General features: G+C 41.7%; 1 protein-coding gene across 4 annotated transcripts in view; it reads right to left on the bottom strand.

Moving 5' to 3' along the window:
- Positions 1 to 18,813, bottom strand: part of PTPRG (protein tyrosine phosphatase receptor type G) — a 665,484-nt gene that overhangs the window by 187,081 nt on the left and 459,590 nt on the right. For all 4 annotated transcript variants that reach the window (XM_079794570.1, XM_079794568.1, XM_079794567.1 and 1 more), the window contains exon 5: positions 6,244 to 6,339. In XM_079794570.1, coding sequence (XP_079650696.1) covers positions 6,244 to 6,339 — 96 coding nt within the window. The remainder of the gene's footprint in view (positions 1 to 6,243; positions 6,340 to 18,813) is intronic.

Here is an 18,813-nt window from a genome sequence, read left to right as displayed (position 1 = left end):
AGAAAAACATAGACATGTAAAGAATAGCAATACCAAAAAACATACATACATGTTTGCTGAAGCACACAGAAACTACTCCATTAACCTTCACAGACAGACCCTAGGAAGGAAATACTAGAGACAGAGGCAAACTAGAAAGACAAATAGCAAAAATTCAGTCTCTCCAGCCGCTATGTACTAAGATAAAAGCATTTTGATAGAAAACTTTATTAAAACATCCAGAGACACAGACATACCCAGATAGTCTTGGAAATAAAGTCTCTGAATGACACTACTACTTTCAGATTTTTAAGGCTCTGTTGCTTTTTCACACCTACAAGCATAAAAGAAGACACATCCCTTTAACAGCCTGTTAGACCCAATGGAACCCATGTCAGAAAGTTACCATCCTCAATAAATCAGCGGACCTATGCTCCTCAGGTTCATGTCCTTCCTTGGCCATCTCAAGGGTCTTATCCTTCTGATATAACCTCGTTTTTAGACGATGCTGACATATCCACCTAGATATGCTTTTCCAAGATTCAGATCATTAATGTTGTGGGAAGCATCCTGAGAAGTTCCCTATAACTCAGCCCTGAGGTGTAATTTAGGTTGAGATACTGATGTGAGGGCTAGGGAAAGGTTGGTGATGGGATACAAAGAGAAGAGACACAAGACTCAGACTGCCAACCCCACAGCTCCTAGTGCCTACTTCTAACACGCCTTAGCTGATAGCTTGTCAAGTTGTTCCTTTGTAATCAAGACTACAGAATCTAAATATGTTTTCACAAAATTCAGTTCAGTATTTGCACAACCAAGCCCCAGAGTTAGCCTCCTGTAAGAGATCGAAAGTGAGGAGTAAGTTAAGACCCCAAGTCCTCAATGAGCTCACAGTACAAGGGCAGAAGAAGGCACGTAAAACTATAGGCTTAGTGCACGATGGCAGCTAAGAGAAACAGGGGTTAAAGGAAGGACAAATCACATCTACCTAGGGGGGAGGGTGGGGCGGGGGTGGGTAGAGGGAAGGTGAAATGCAGGGAGGTGGAGAGAAGGCTTCCTGGCCAGCCCTGGATGGATGAGTCATCAAGAACTCCCCTTGCCTTCTCAGTGTCTATAAATAATCCCAGGTGCTGCCATTTCATTTAATTACGAAGCTGCTCCAGATGGAGGGAAATAATTAAGCAGTCTGGACCGACATGACATAAAGAATGTGGCAGCAACTTGAGAAACATTTCAGTTTTTAAGTTTGCTTTCAAGTCTGAAATAAGGGCAGAAATGAACAGGGGGCAAATGACTGAGTTACGGACCTTAGGGAAGACCAAATGACTGCAGGCAGATTCTGGGTAAAAATTTTAAAAGAAATTTAAAAAACAATATTGGTGCAAAGGGGCTCAACTCTCCCAGTAGAAGTAAAACTGTTAACATTGAATGAAGAAACCTCAATAGAACTGTTGAGTCTTCAAAAGATATCCTTTCAGACAACCTTTAAATAAAGCAGGATGCAATTTATTTATTTCTGAAATGTACAAGAACGATGCCAATGACTGGACCTCTGGATGGAGACATGACGAAAATATTATATCTTTGAGCCTGATGCAAATTTTCAGAAGTGACTACACCCAAACACGTCTAACAAGGAAGCCGCAAAGAATATCACAAAAGAAAAGTTTCTAAATGTAGGTGCTCTTAAAGAATCATGCATTTATAACTCCGAGTTCAATGGAATGAGGAAATAGAAATAAAAATTTAGGTCTTCAAATAATAATGCCAACTGAGCCATAACAGTAATGAGATGTTCCCTCCAAACTAAAATTCAAAGATGATTATGAACTTCTTGAAAAAACTACAATAATCAAAACGATAAGAAGTTTGGGGTTACCCAGCATCTATGAGCATCAGACTGAAAAGCCAGTAAAACAGTTGCATGGTTTGAAGGCATTTCAGTTCTGGTGCATAAATGGAGGGAAGTGTTCATGAGGAATGGAGAAGAAAAACAAATCAGAATCCAATTCAGAGAGTTATGAGGGAAGGTTCTTGGTCTAAAACACATAGGCCTACTTAAAAGTAAGGTCACTGGGAGTACTGGTACTTTTTACTCCATAATCTTAAATCAGAACTAATGCAATATTTTCAGTTATTTTCAAAGTGAAGTATCCTTAACAAATTGTCTAATCATTCCACTGCTATATTTAGCTTTCCTGTAAACATAGTTTTCTTAATTTTTACTTCTTTAAACCCATGTAGAGTATTGTCAGAATAATACAATATTTTAAAAGAGCATTTTAATGATATTTGGTATTTTACATTTTTACAGGAATTCAAATCAGACTAATGGTAAAGAATACTGGAGATTCTACTTTAACAAACAGAAAATAATCATTTTAATTTTTGCCTTACATAACTTTTAAACAAGCATTTAATCATTTCTTCAGTGGATTAACTACAAATGTCCCCATCCCTTGGCAATTTCTTAACATAATTATTTTAACAATCCTTTAAAATCAAATGCTATGTTTACTTTCCACTGTATCTTCCAGTGGGTTGCTGGCCCAAAGGTGTATATGAACTGGAAAACAAGGCATTCTTTCTTCCAGACACACTACTAACAGGAGTGGGAAAATTATAACAAATATTCCACCCCGCAGTGGCTATGGAGTGAATGCACCTTGTAGAGCTCTGTGGGCCCAAATGCACACAATCATATATGGCTGCCAAGGTTCGCTATCTTCCATACATGAAGGAGGTCATACCTTCCTTCACTGGTGTTCACACTAAGCACTCAGGAAAGACCTGGCTCACCGTTCAGCATTGACACTGACCTTCAACTCTGCCTGCAACTGAAAGATGTCCGCTGCCACTGAGAGTTACTGGGGTCCAGGTTGGGATCCTGATCGGAAGGTCATGCTGACATGAAGGCATGAGGAAGACTGTTGCAATGGGAAAGCAAGGCCCCTTCAAAGTAGACCAACAACCTCTACTCAGATTCTGATGGCTGCTATATCATCTGGGTGTCCTGTGTAAAACCTTCCATGTTTAACTAGAGAAAAGAATTGTAAATGCTATGTCTGTTCGGTCATTACTCCTGTGAGCCACAAGAGGCCTGCCTGCAGACCACCTCGACTCTAGGTCACCATATGGTTTGGTCAACTATGTGCCCCTTCGGTTTGTGTTTGTTTTGGTGCTTTGGAAACATGAACTTCATCCTATCTCATCATAGCAGAGGCAGCGAGAGAGCTAAAATTACATGGAATAATGGGCACATGATGAGGAAGGAAAAAGAAACAAATATACTGAAAAAATGAATGCAAAAAAAATTATTCTAATGGGAGTCAGCATCAAGGCTACATCTGTGTGGGCTTAGCCTTGCCTAGGCATGAGCTCGGGCCGCTGGCATCATGGCCCTCGGGATAATGAATAGGTGGGCTCCTGAGCACCAAGTCAGAGCACAGCCTCGTCACAAGTGGGGAAGCTTCTCCATGCCCCTCTGTCTGGCCATGACCACGTGGGACTGTGGGGTCCTAGTGGGCAGGTGCTGATCACATTGATTTTACCTAATGGCGTACCTGGTAGTGTTCCTGGCTCCGGAATCAGGGCTGAAGGGATGGTAAATACTCCTTCAATGCCAAAATGCGTGATGCCAGGTTTGAATAGGGAAATATATGCCAAGATTTAACTGACTACTTGGGGGAGAAATAGAAAACTCCCAAATTTATCATTCCTATGGAAAGACTCAAAATACAAAGACCTCACAGTATGGGATCTAACTGGACTGTGAAATTAAAATAACAAAAACAAAGTTTCCCTTTCCACTGCATGTCACAGTCTGAACTCAGATGTACAAGTGAACTGAGGTACCACTGCATTTCTAAGGGAAACTATGGGGGCAGCTCACCACAGCAGTTCGGCCCCATTCCAGGTTATCTGCCTATTTTGTGTCTAGAGGACAGGAAGCCAAAATTCAGAGAACTTACTAGATAAAATGCATTTAAATTTCTTTGCATGTGAGCTAGTAGTCCTGCCCTACAAATCCTTTAAAATTCAAAGCCTGGATTTCCCACGGAGGTGTTTTTCGGTTTGTATACCAATGTGCTTTCCCTGCCTGAGACTAATTGGTATTATATTTAACAAGAGTTTACAGAACTAGAAAAATAAAATGCTTTGGGGTAGAGCATGTGTGAACCAGCCCTGTTAGTGGTCCTAAAAACATTTTAAAAATGCATTTTCCCACAAGAAAGATGACCCAGGACCTGGCTGAGCTGGTCATGGTGGGCATGACAGGGGAGGAGGGGTTTAGATTTGAGGGCAAGGCTAGGGGAGTAGAGTTCCAACTACCTGCAAAGCACCATGCCAAGAAGACAGTAACAGAAAACAAGGGATTAACCACGTAGCTGGGCACTGTTTAGGAATGTTTCAAGTGGCCCCAGTATTGTCAAAGGCAACCTAATCATGGCTTAGAAGCAGAAGGGGACCTGCCAGAACCCAAATGAGCTGCCAACAGGACAGGGTCCAGAACAGTCTTCTGTTCATGCAAAGAAGACTCACACACCATGGGGTCTCTATCCCATAGTGACAGAGATGGATGGACATGGACACATAGTATTTGTCATGTCCCAGTGTTGACTATGTGCCAGGACCGATACTATGGACTCCATGTAATGACTTTTACAATCTTGATTCTGTAGAAGTTGCCACCCCCACCTCACAGATAAGGATACTGAGGTTGGAAAGTTTAAATTACTAAGTCGCCATTGTACAGATGTTAAGTAGGAGAGACGGGATTCAAAGCAAACAGTTTTTCCTCCAGTGAATAAACTCTTAAAACGCTACACTCTACTACGGTTCATGAAAAGTACAGGAAAAAAGTATGTGGGGAGAATAATGGGGACAGGGGGAGATCAGCCCAATGTACAATAAAAAATATGACTTCCAAAACATCTGTGGATTAACCACCATAACACACACATTTCATAACACAACCCAGTAGTCACTGTGTCGCTCTGTATGTTACAAACATACTTAACCTTACTATGTGTGACATACTAATATTTTCTGATGTTTTTCTATTCTATGTCAGTACTTTTAAAATGCTGTCAGGTCTTATGTACATGACTTCACAGCCCACCAGAAGGTCAGAACCCACAGTCTGAAAACAAGTACCATGACCAAGTATATGACCACCAACCACTGTTATTGTTTTTGATGTTTGAGTAGAATACTAGGCTTTTCAATTTTTTACATATAATCTCCTCCAATTTGTGCCTTTATTCAAAAGAAGGAAAGGGAGAGAGGGTAGTTAAGAGGGAGAAAGAAGCAGTGGAGAGAATTTTCCATCATTTTATTTTTATACGAAAAAGAGTAGTGAAATGAACACACTGGAAACAAGAATAGCTCCATCTCGATGACAAAGGAGCTTGCCCCAAAAGGCAGAGGTTAAAGGACCAGGCCAGGGAAGGTTCTGATGTCTTTGATGTTCCTTTGACTTGTCAGGAAGATAGAATTAGTCACTGGTTAAAGGAACACCTGTAAGTAGTCTTTGGCAAATTTTAAGACTGAAAGACAAGTCACATACCTACTACTCAGGTTACCTTCCACACAACAAAGCACCAGGTCTCTCCAGGCTACTTGGTCAATACTGATTTGATTTGACATTAACAAGTCTCGACAACATTACCTATGGAAGGATGAAAAGTTTGGCTTCTAGGTACAAAATCAATTCAGGGGCCAGGACACTCATTAATGCCAACACAGCCCACATTTAAAAAGAGAAAGAAACGATGGCAAATCATAAGTGGAATGGTCTCAACATATACTTCAGTTGGGGATTTCTGGGAGGGAATGAAGAGGGGTTTCTTCAGAGATGTGACTGATGCCGTTTATTAATCTACTTGCACGTAATGTCAACTTTTGAAGTTGTTCCAAAGAAAACCACTTTTTTTCTTTGCATCGGCCTCTTAATATGCTGAAGGAACCTGTTCAAAACGCTTCAGCAGGGAAAGTAACTTAGATGATAAATGTGTTCTTCAATCTGTGTACCAGTCAAGTGGCAATAAAATCAGGATAATTCATGCAAAAATTTTCATTATGTTTCTAAACATACTTATTTACATTTTAAATCACACATTAGACAATATGAAATATCTTTCATTTAGACAGGTGTGAACTAGAAAACAGATGCGTTCATTATACACAGAACAATTCGGGGAATTAAAAAAAAAATACTCAGAGAACTCTCTGGATGAAGTACTTGGGCCACTGTTAACTTACTTGGAAAAATATGGCCATGGCTCCGATTATTCTGTTTTCAGAAATGGCAGTTTGAAAGCTGTCAAAGTCGTCTGGATTGTAAAAGAAAAGCTGCATCTGAAAAAGAACAATGAAAAGTGGATTAGTAACATTTCCACACCTACACCAAAGTAGAGAGAACAATACAATGAATCAGTTCCCCACTTACTAAGATTATTCATCTACCCATGTTTGTTCATTACAAAATTACTTCAGCAGGCATCACCAAAACACACATCTTCTCACATAACGACAACATAAAAACACCGGCACCTTCTTATTATCTGATGCTCATGTTATGGTGGAAGTTCCTGATTGAGAAGCAAATTTTTAATGGAGTTATACATCTTGAAGTAAAAAACTAAGCTGTGAGATTCAGTCCACATGTTAAAATTATAAATGCTCAAATGGGCACATCTGTATAAACACCACCCGTTCTAACGATGAGAATTTGAAGGGGTCTCTCAGCAACCTTGAGAAATAGCCTAAATTTCAGGGACTGAAAAAAAAAAATAATGGTAATGATAATAATGATGCCTTCACAGTTTGGGAAAAGCCATCTCATTCATTATTTCACTCAATTCATCTAACAATGCCTGTGAAGATAGAGCAGAAATTACTGCACTCAGTTATAAATGAGGAACTAGGGCTTCAGAAAGTTGATGTTATCTTGGCTAAGATTAAACATCAGAGGAAGAATGTAAAATCCAGATGCTCTCAGCCCAACCTTAGATAATTTCTCTTACATTTGGCTAGGATTTCTTATTCAAAAAGCAGAATACAGATAAATCAACTTAAATCATTATGAAATTTTAATGCTTGAACACTCTGATAATTCACACAAGTCAGAGAACAAAAAGAGACCACAGAGTATTCTCCTGAGAACTCACTTACGATAAAAATAACAGATCTGGGTTTCTATTCCAGTTTCCTCATTTACCTGCCTGTGAGACCTCAGGTAAGCCAGCTAATTTCTGAGCATCAGCTTCCTCATGTACAGAATCAAGTATTTATCCTTGGTAGGGTGGGTATGGGGACCAAACAAGTTAGCACATGTAGCACCACGCCTAGACCTCATCAGTGCTCAACAAGTCATTATCACCACCACCACTACCACTATCAGCACCACCAACATCACCATCACTACCACCACCATTACCATAACCACCGTTACCATCATCACTACCATCACCATCATCACCACTACCACCACTCTCAAAACCACCACCACTATCACTAACATCATCACCACCACCCACCACCACCACCATGATCACTACCATCATCATCGTCACTACTACCACCACCACATATTGTAAAGTTAATGATTGGTAGACATCTTAAAATTTCTAGCAAGAATGTGATTCCACTGAATCTTACAGACTGACCCTGTTCCTTACAGTAAAGCAAATCTCCTATATCATTGGATCTCTTCCATGACCTCTTTTCCCCATTTTTACAAATGACATGATGCTATTTTCTTTAACAGACTGAACAACCACACCCCAGATGGAGTTTGGAGAGTTTATCCTGAATAATGATAAATTCCCAGTGGGGAAAGCGTAATCATAGAGACTAGCAGAAGTACAGGTCAAAGGTAAAAAGAGTCCTGTCGACTGATTTAACCAATATGTTAATTGAGTTCACCAATAAAAACAAGTTGACATTTCTTTTCTGAAGGGTGAAATCTGGTATCTAAATCAAGACATTGTCTAGAAGAACACAGGTACCCGATGGATGGTAGAAGAACGGGTAGATTCTTTTCTGGGATTTTCTTTCTTACAGTGAATTATTTTTCTCAGACTGTGAATTCCCACTGAGACTGCAGCTTCTTACAAATGTGTTGTGTGTAGGTTTGGACAGCTATAGACATCATGAATTTATACTGAAAAAAATCCATTCAATGAGGTGAAGATTAAAACAGTTTAATAGTGGGTGAATTGCTTTGGGTACATGGCTACTATCCCAAGGAAGATACTCCACAGAAGTATATTCAGAAAAATCACACTTCACTTTCCTTTTAAAACTCAGGCCCTCAAATTAAGTAAGTTCGCAGAAGGTTTTCTTATTCTTCAGAGTATGAGCAAGGGGGCATTGGGTAATGCATCACCTGAATAGTGTGTGATACAAAATACTTAAAGTCTTCTTCAAGGGCACTTTCATTTACAACTGGGTGAGAAAATTCATTTTTTAGAAAATGTCTTTGAGTCATGGCTCCACCCATCAGGATAATGCAATGTCTCATAAAAAGAAAGGAGCACAAGTCGGAAATATCAATTTTCCTGGCTAGTTCTCTCAGGCTGTAGTCTACTGAATTATGCTAACGTTTGAAGCTATCTTAAATAGGAGAGTAAATAAGTAGATGGAGTTTTGCTGAGTGGAAATGGACTTTAAGTTATCTTAGTTTTATTCTTGATGAGACATATTTGAGAAGAGGCTAGAAACCAATTTTCCAAAAATACCTTTGGAAGGAGCTGGGTGGCTACTAAATACCTTGAGTAGCCCATCAACATTCTGTACCTGCTCTCAAGAGCCACACTCAGAGCATTCTCCAAAGTGCGTTCTTCCTAATAGTGTGAATGTAAGTGACGCCCACTGCCCAGCAATCATCCTCCTGAAAAACCATGGTGCACATAAGCTGCAAGGATGTGGAAAACACAGCAATAAAGAGATCGATTAACTGTTACACACACATATCTTTCACCCACTGCTACCAACTATTCACATTTTCTCCACTAGCATCCTCTCTATCTCCTCACATGCAAGACTTTTTCTGAGTAATTTCGTACTAAATGGGAGATAATATACCCCTTCACCTATAAATACTTAAGTGCATCATTTCTAAGAATAAGGATGTTCTCTTAAATATAACTACAGCATAATTATAAAATTATAAAATTTCACTTTGATGCAACACTATTATCTCATTATAGTGCATTTTTCTGGCAAGCGCCCTAATAAGCCCATTGTGGGTCATTATATGGGTTCTCAGCCCAGGAATCCAATCTATGATCAAACTTTGCATTAGCTGTCATGTCTCTATACTGACCCCTCCCACCCCCTACCGTCATCTGGAGCAGCCCCTCAGCCTTTTTTCACTCTGGTAGTGTGAAGTGTACAGGCCAGTTATCATGCAGAATTGAGGCCTGTCTCATGGTTTTTAGGATTAGATTACAGGGTATATTTTGGGTAGGTTACCACAGTAGTAATACTGTGTCTTCACAGTGCACCATGCCAGGAAGCACAGTAAATGGGCGTTGAACTTAATCACCTGGTTAAGGTGATTACTATCACGTTATTAATTCTCCTTTTGTAATTAAAAAGTACTTTGTAGGGAGATATTTTGAGATTACATAAATATCCTCTTCCTCAGCTAACCTTAACCTACCAGCTTTAGTATCCATTGATGATTTTCTCACTCAGCCATATTCCTATATCCATTCATGGCATTCTAGTGTAAGAAATCACCTTTCCTTCTGCAGTTTATTCACTCCTTCATTCGTCTATATCCATGGTTGGCAAACTGCGGCTCGCGAGCCACATGCGGCTTTTTGGCCCCTTGAGTGTGGCTCTTTCACAAAATGCCACGGCCTGGGCGAGTCTATTTTGAAGAAGTGGCGTTAGAAGAAGTTTAAGTTTAAAAAATTTGGCTCTCGCCGAAACCGGTTTGGCTCAGTGGATAGAGCATCGGCCTTCGGACTCAAGGGTCCCAGGTTCGATTCCGGTCAAGGGCATGTACCTTGGTTGCGGGCACATCCCCGTAGGGGGTGTGCAAGAGGCAGCTGATCGATGTTTCTCTCTCATCGATGTTTCTAACTCTCTATCCCTCTCTCTTCCTCTCTGTAAAAAATCAATAAAATATATTAAAAAAAAATTTGGCTCTCAAAAGAAATTTCAATCATTGTACTGTTGATATTTGGCTCTGTTGACTAATGAGTTTGCCGACCACTGGGCTATATCAATAAGGAATCATTTGTTTTTGTTTTTATTGTCTTCAGCGGGTTATAATCCATCACTATCAGTATTGCTGATGCCCAAACTGTCTCAGATTTGCCCAATAGGAGACTTCAAACAGATTCCTCGATCATACTGCCACCTTCTTACCATTTCCATTAGTTAAGACCTCCTCATCAGCTCATTATGTATTTTCCCTGCTTTGGTCCTAAAATTGGTCATTTCTGGAGTGAACCCTGGTCCCTTTTAATGAGGAATGGTATTTAAAAGACCAAATATCATTAATTTAGTGCTTTCCAAATATTTTTGAGATTAGAATACTTCAGTTCTTCAAGATAACTATATACCTTGAGGCTGTGCGAGTCTATTCCAAGCAGGACCCTTTTTTTGCAAGGAAAGAAAGCGGGATCAACTTTGTTTAATGAGTGTCCCTCACCAGGCACAGTGCTGTGGAGTATGTAAATCTCCCATCAACACAAACACACTGCATGAAGCTCAACTACAAAGGCACTGCAGACGGTTGTGTACCAGGCCACAATCAAGGGACCAGTTCTAAGCAACCTTTCAAATACAGGAGCAAGAATCACAGGCCTGGATACATCATTCATTTCTACCTGATGAAATGGCTGCAAAGGAAAAAACTCCAGGCATTTCTCCAGCCAGATCAAGGTGGCAGATAACGTAGAGTATAATATGGCCTAACCTGACCGTTGGAAAACCGAATTTACAGTGGGAAAAGCCCTACGACAGAGTAGGAAGCATGTGCTAAAATATAGATATGGAAAATGCCTAAACAAATGGTAACATTACCAAGTAATGGGAAGGAGATGAAATGGGTACTGTGAGCATAGGGTTGCTGGCGGTCAATGTTTTATTGGTTTGGGTACTAATATGATACATATAGAGTCATGACAAAATAATCTGCTTAGCTTCCCCTTTCATCTGCCTTACTGTAAAATAACTCTAGTTGTAACTTGATTTAAAAACCATGTATATCCCTGGTTTCCAATTTGTATCTCTCTCTGTATTGAGCTGAATGAATAGAAAACAACAAATCTGTGCACTGAAGTCTTCTATATTTTTATTAATGCTAGTTTTCAAACAGTTAGTGAGTTCCCACTGTATGCCAGGCACTGTACTATTATCCTTTAACACTCACTGAGGTGGGTACCACCACAATCCTCATTTCACAGCCAAAGGAGCCAAGAATTTCTAACTTGACAGGCTCATAAGGATAGAGGGTGGGATTGTGAGAGAAACCTCATCTCTCCAATCCTAGTTGATCAAGACCTTCATCCCTGTGCTTCCTTCCAAAAGGCAAACTTTTACTTACTGTGTATTATGTATAGGGAGCTATGGCAGATTAAGACACGATTGCTCTTGGGAAGACCAAAATATCAATAAGAAGACAAGGTTAACTTTTCCCCCCTTGAATGCCAAAGCTGAGTCATAGGCAAATGCATCAGAAAAAAAGCATAAGGCAAAAATGGCTCATGGTCAAGTAAAGCATATATTAAATGAATACTAAAATATTAATGGCAATGGGCAAGAGGGGACATTTCATTGAAGGTGGACTTCCTATTCTGCATTGTGACACCTGCACATATCGTCAGCTCTCACATCTCTGTGACAATGGTGGCAAGAGGAACTATCCCAGCACAATGGACAATCCAACGGGACCTTCTTTTGTGATTTAGAAGATCCTACATTTTCATTTCCTCTCAAAAAACGTATAGTTCCTCACATGCATCCTCCCCCCCCCCCCATACATGGCCCAAGAAAAACTCATGATGAAGTAAGTAAGGAAACAGCAATCTACTGATAATTCACAAGACATTTCCAGCATACTTTGGGTGCCTATAATAAGAGTGAAAGAACCCCAAGGAAAAGCCACAGGAAAATAACAGATGAGATGTGAACAGGATAAAGTGAAGGTGGTAACTAAAAAGGCAACAGCAAGGCTTGCCTATCACATCGGAGGCAGCAGATAAGAAAAGAAAGGGGTGAGATGTGTTTTTCTAATCATACTTGGCACTCACCTGCAGAAGGCCAGTTGGGCATGTGGAGGTGGACGAGAAACGGTTGCCTAAGAATAAAGATGTGTCGTGAAGGCACAGTGGAAATCCAACACAGTTAAGGACCTGCAGGTGCCACTTTGCTGGGGGATTTGTACAGGATAAAGCCAGAATGAAGGTTTTGGTAAAGGTTGTTAATATTACTTGAGTTTTGGATTACTGTGTACCTTTACTGCTATTGACCAGATCACATACTTAACGCAGCCTGTTCTAATCATTTAGTTCTGCCATTGCCATCAGACAGGAAGATCAATGCAGGCAGGACATCTATCTGCCTAGTTCAAGGCTGGTCTTGAACAGTGATGCTCATTGTAAACACTAGTCACTTATATTTGGAGTCAATAAAATGAGTGGGGGCTCTGAGTGACTGGAAGCAAGGACTGGCAAATGATAAAGCCCAAACACTATAATGAGGTTCTTGCTACCTCTAGGAATACAGAACAAGGTGAGCAGCAAGGACAGATCAGAATATGAAGAGAACAGGTGGATTTAAAGAGAAAATGCTCATATATGCCAAAGTCACTGTGAAATGGCTAAGTGGCCCCAGGTGTGGTTATGCTAAACACAGGTTATATTACTTCCTCTTTAATCTGCAGGCAATTCAAATAATTTCCTATCCAAGCAACTCCAGCCTGAAATTTTAATGCTCCAACAAAAGAAAATCTTTTGATTTATATTATGGAGGAAAAGGATAAAAACACACTCTATATATTATATAAAAACATATAACACAATTTAGAATTATAATACTGGTATTCTGAACATTTTTTACTCCCAGTTTTCTATTTACAAGATCATTATTATACTTTTACCCCCATGATGGTTAGCTTGATAGTTAATTTTATGTGTCAACTTGGCTAGGCCATCGTGCCCAGTTGTTTAGTCAAGCATTATTCTAGATGTTTGAATAGATGTTGTAAAGGTTATTTGTAAAGGTTATTCCTGCAACACAGAAATTATCCCTGAGTTTCCAGCCTTTGGACTTATGACTGCAATGGAAATCAAACCCTTTCTAGAATTCTCAGCCTCTTCTGCAAATTTCATTCTTGCCCACCTCCACAAATGAGTTAGCTGATCCTTTACAATCCCAATCTCTCTTTCTCGTCATCCCCTATCCCACACGAGATATACAGCTCTCAGCACCAGCCTCCTATAGATCTATATAACTATGTGTCTATAACCCTGACCAGTACACTCCCAAGGTCACTGCTGATTTGAAGCAAACATACCCAGATAGATGTATATGTGTCTGTGCATCACACTATAAAACCATTTTGCACCGTTACTTTTTGAGCTTCTTTGAGCTCTATCCTTCTCATTTATTTCCTCTAACAGGCTTCCCCCTAGAGAATGGAGTCCCTGTGACAACCCACTTCACCCTCTTGTCACTCATAGGAAATGTCCATGAAGTTGGTGGCCAACGCGGCTGGGTGATGTTAAATGAAGATCAAGCAATGTGGGCTACAGCAGGAGACCTGGTTTGTCCACTGAAGACACTGCAGATCTCCAAGGCTCAGTGTCCTCTTCTGTACACAGAGGCTATGCTTACCTCATGGCATTGCTGCAATACAGGTTCCCTACTCACATGCTCTGGAAAAGTAAGACCCAACTAAACAGCTCTCACTTTTTATTATTACGTATCTTTGTTACTTTCTTCATGACCAGAAGAGAGATGTAAATTAAGATGAAAACAAATTGTTTCTTGGGCCAGCCAACATCCCAGGGAGTCATGCCACAAGGTGTAGCCAAGAAGCCTGTGTGTGGGCTCCACGCAGCCTTCACCGGAAGAAGCTTCTGAGAAGAATAGCTGGGATTTAGCACCTGTGCAGGCAAGGTAGCACTGAGATGAACATGCTGAAATGTCTGCTTTATACAACCTCAGGAATCCCAGAGCACACTACTCCTTCATCATTTCCCCTTTTCACTTCACCGACACCATGGAATTGTCTCCAACTCTCTCTGGCCGGAGCGGGCATTTTGGAGGAAGACCCACGTGCACAGCAGGGGTAGGGCTCATACACACTCAGGCGTGGCGAAGTTTCGGGAGCCCTTTTAGAGGCCTTTGTGTGTAGCTTCTTTATGCCACTGTAAGTCTATTTATTAGTTGATTTTTGGAATTTCTGGTTCGGAGATGCATCTGATTACTCAAATGGACGTCGAATCTTTGGAATTTCTCCTTGGTGGGGAAGACTTTGGGCCTTTGCTCACAGTAGCTTGAGTGTGTCAGGGTCTATGTATAATTCATGAGTTATTTCTAACAGTTCAGCGTAAGTTTGGACACAAGCCAGATAGGTTCAGTATCTGATTGAACCTAACTGCTGTGTGATCAGGTTGGAGTTGGTCACCCTGAGCCTTAGTAGTCCCATGAGTAAAGTGAGGATAAGAAATACATCGTTGGTGCCCTCCTCGCCAGTTTGGCTCAGTGGATAGAGTGTTAGCCTGCAAACCAAAGGGTGACGGTTCAATTCCGGTCAAGGGCACGTACTTCGGTTGCAGGCTCGATCCCTGGCTCTGGCCAGGGTGTGTGTGGGAGGCAACCAATCGATATGTCTCTCTCACACTGATGTTTCTCTCTGTCTTTCCCTCTCTCTTTCACTTTTCCTAAAAATCAATGGAAAAATATATCCTCCGGTGAGGATTAACAACAACAACAAACAAACAAAAAAAAGAAAAGAAAAAAAAAAAAAAAGAACTACACCACTGGTTACAGCAAGTATAAACCAAAAAAACTCAAATAAACACCTCCTAGGCCTGCACACTATAGGTCTGATTCACATCTTTAAAAATTAGTTAAAGGGGGAAAATAAAGGAAAAATACGAATAAATCAGTGAATGGGCTATTTGCAGTAGCCCCAACTTGGTACATATCTCAATGCTGAGCCCAATAAGCCAGTTTAAAATATATATATATATATATACACACACACACACACACACACCATGTGAGTCCCCTGGAATGACGCACAAAACCAGGAACTCCTGCAGCCAGGAGCCCACACAGCGGTCACCCCTGGGGGGCAGTACGGGAAGCGGGTTCTGGGGCTGCCAGTGAGTGCTCTTTCTCGATCTGGGGCCTGGCTGCAAGAGTATAGAAGTTCGTTCAGTTGTACACTCAATATGTGTGAATTTTCCTCTTTGCATATTACACTTTAATAATAAATAAACTTGGCGAAATAGCTGCGCCTTAAAACCGGGATAAACAAAGGTACCAGGTCTCCTGAGGTAGGGCAGGCTGAGTCTGCCTCTGGGCCCTGCACCATTGGATGCCATCCAGGCCTCTCGGAACCACAGGGCAGGGTCCGAGCGGCGATCTGTTGGTGGAAATGAAGGGACTGCATCTGGGGTGGGGGATCTCGCTGGCCCAGGACCCAGCAGCAATCACGGACCAAGCCCTGCTTCTTCCAGGCAGTACCTGCAGGCAGACACTGCAAATGCGGCCACGAGGCAGGCAGCCTCCTCCACGAAACGTCCCAGGAGGGCTGCGTCCCACCCTTACAATACTTTCATGAATTAATTCCTTCAATCCTTACCATCACCTTTTGGGGTCGTTACTAGTCTTTTCCTCATTTTATACAAAAGGGAGTTAAGGCTGAGATTACTAGGTCTTGTCTCCGAAGTAATAAAGCTGGGACTCAACTCGGGCATCTGACTGCAGAGCCCACACCTTTAAAATCCTCTCCGCACAGCATCCTGCCGAGAATTCTCACGGGCCATGGGAACTCCCCATCCATTATCCCTAGGCCTTAGCGCAGGGCGGTTCTCAACCAGGGACGATTTGGACGATCTGGAGACATTTTTGGTTATCATAACTGGGCAGGAGATGCCACTGGTATCTAGTGGGTAGAGGTCAGGGAGGCAGCTAAACACCCGACAGTGCACAGGGCAGACCCTCTCCCCCCAAACAAACAATTACCCGCCCAAACTGTCTATAGAGCTGAGGTGTAGAAACCTTGTCTATACCCTCTGGCACATGAAATCTAGTCGATGGGTATGGTAAAGCACTTCGTTTTTCTTTCTCATTCTCGCTCCTGAACTTTAAGGGGACAGGTACAAAGCTGTAATTGGGGCCCAAAGCCTGGGAGCGCAGACGGCCCCCTCCCATAAAACAGTAACTTCCAGACCACTTTCCCTCTTCCCACAGTTACTGTAATAACCATCTCTTCTATTAAAACAAGCTTTCCTTGCTTGCATAGCGATTTTATACCTCCGGTTGGTTCTGAAATGCCGTGGAGCTGAACACCTTGGACACAGTGGAGAGGGAGGGTCCCCAGGTGCCTCTGGAACTCATTTGTATTTCAAAAACACGAAAATCACCACCGCGGTGTTTGTGCTCTTTGTAATATGAAACTTTTTAGAAATTGCTTTGTACTTGGGAGTAACAGCCACATGATTCACCATGAAATGAAGTCTGGAAAATCATTTTGGATAAATGGACCTATAAATTCAATAGAATTTCCATGACAACATAGACTGCGACACTCAACCACAAATAAAAGGTGATAAATCATTCAAAACCAACTAGGAATCAGCAATATGTCTCCCGTTTTAAAATACAAGGAACCTGAAATGCAGTTTATTTGTTCCTAACTCACCCAAAGTTCCCATTAGAGTTCCTTTTCTCACTTCTGATATTGTATTTCTAGCCCATAATAGGCTTTGGGGAAATGACGATGCCAAGAATTTGCAATTAAGCTACATAAAATGAGCACAGGTAGAGTCGGTTGCATTCCTCCCCTTCTCCCGGCCTGGAGCCCACAAGAAGGCTTGTGCACCAAGATAGGTAGTTTTACCCAGAAAACTGCATTTTCCCTGCACAGCCTAATGTTGCCAAATGTGGGGCGCCATAAGAAAAGGCTTATGCAAAACATTTCTGAGAACACATCTGCAAGACAACCTGGACACTTCCCAGATGCTTCTTTAAAAAAAACAACGAGAAAAAACACACACAAAACACCCACATTTCCAAATTAATGGCAGTATTAGTTGCTGCCAAATGCTTTGGAGTTCTATACATCAAAACCACACCCTACTCTGTTCTCAGGATGAGCTTCCCCGCGCAGCCTTTGTAAAACGAACTGGGCCTACTGAGCCAGAATATCTGTTCTTCAAACAGCTCTCTGCCCGTCAGGTGTTTCATTCTGGAGGGGACTCCCTTACGATGCACCCTTCCGTCTAGGTACAGTATGCGGGGCCCTCTCCCACTGGACGGGGCTGGCCCTGGGACCAAGCATATAGTAGAGAGACACTAATTAAATGGCTGTGGAATAAATAGGTGGAAGTTATATCTGCATCAAGGGAGGAAATGCATCACATAACCTCCATTTGGAAAGTCTCCTGTATAGACCACAGCTCTGGGAGCTGACAGGTAGAGAGGGAAGCATCATGGAGCCATGGACTTGGCGTCCAGAAGGACTGCACATCTGTAACCTGCCAAGGGCGTGCAGGTGTGCACTGGACAGTGTCTATCACTTGGCACCAGGTGAACTCTCACGGCCCATCTATTACCGCAGGCTGACGGCTCCTCACTACAGATCGTCAGCCCTGAGCCACGGTCTGTGGCTTCCATCAAACCCTTCAAGGGCTCTGCAAGCCAGGAAGGTTAGGAATCATTGCTACAGAGAACATATGAGAATATGCCTCTCAGAGCACAAAATGCTTGGCTGAGACAGATGCTAGACCTGGTTCCAGCCCTGCCACGAAAGGGTCCACACCGTTTGCACTCTAGACTGCACAGTCTGAGAACACCAATCTTCCCACACCATCGCTACCCATGGGTTTATGGATCCTTCTTTTTTACCCACTGGATGGATACCTACATTCTCACTTTTAATTTTTCTAGTAGCCAATAAAGAATCGAGGATCTGTGCTTAATTTTTCTAATCATTTTCTTTTTTTATAATTTAAGGAGGCTCATTATTCAGAAAATTAAAGCTTTGTCACAAGTGTTGCAAATACAAAGACAAACATACAAGTACATTTGCCTCACCATTGTCGGTATCAGGAAAAAAAAAAGTCACAAGTGGTATAGAGAACTGGTAAAATAACCTATAGAGGGGAGAAAAGAAATTGACAAAAAAAGCAGCGATGAAGGAAAGTTCTCGAAGATATATTGTTGATGAAGAAAGTCAGGATGCAAAGTGAATACACATTTGAATGAGAAAAGAAGCCCTACAACACAGCACTGTACGTGCGATATATGCAGCCACACAGAAACACAGAACTAAGGGAGGGAAAGCAGGCTCCGAAAGGAACACAACTCTGAGTGGTTCTCTCTAGGGAGGGGACTTGGATTGCTTCGGGGCCAAGAAAGCTGGTTTGTCTTATCTCAACTGTTTAAAATATTTGCTGCTTCTGCCCTGGCCAGTTTGGCTCAGTGGATAGAGCGTCAGCCTGTGGACTGAAGGATTCCGATTTCAGTTCCAGTCAAGGGCATTCACCTCGGTTGCCGACTTGATCCCGGGCCCCCGGTTGGGACATGTACGGGAGGCAACCAATCAATCTGTCTCTCTCACATCGAGGTTTC

This window comes from Cnephaeus nilssonii (assembly GCF_951640355.1).
Source record: "Cnephaeus nilssonii genome assembly, chromosome: 17".
NCBI lineage: Eukaryota > Metazoa > Chordata > Mammalia > Chiroptera > Vespertilionidae > Cnephaeus > Cnephaeus nilssonii.
This window is presented reverse-complemented; position numbering and strand designations above follow the sequence as displayed.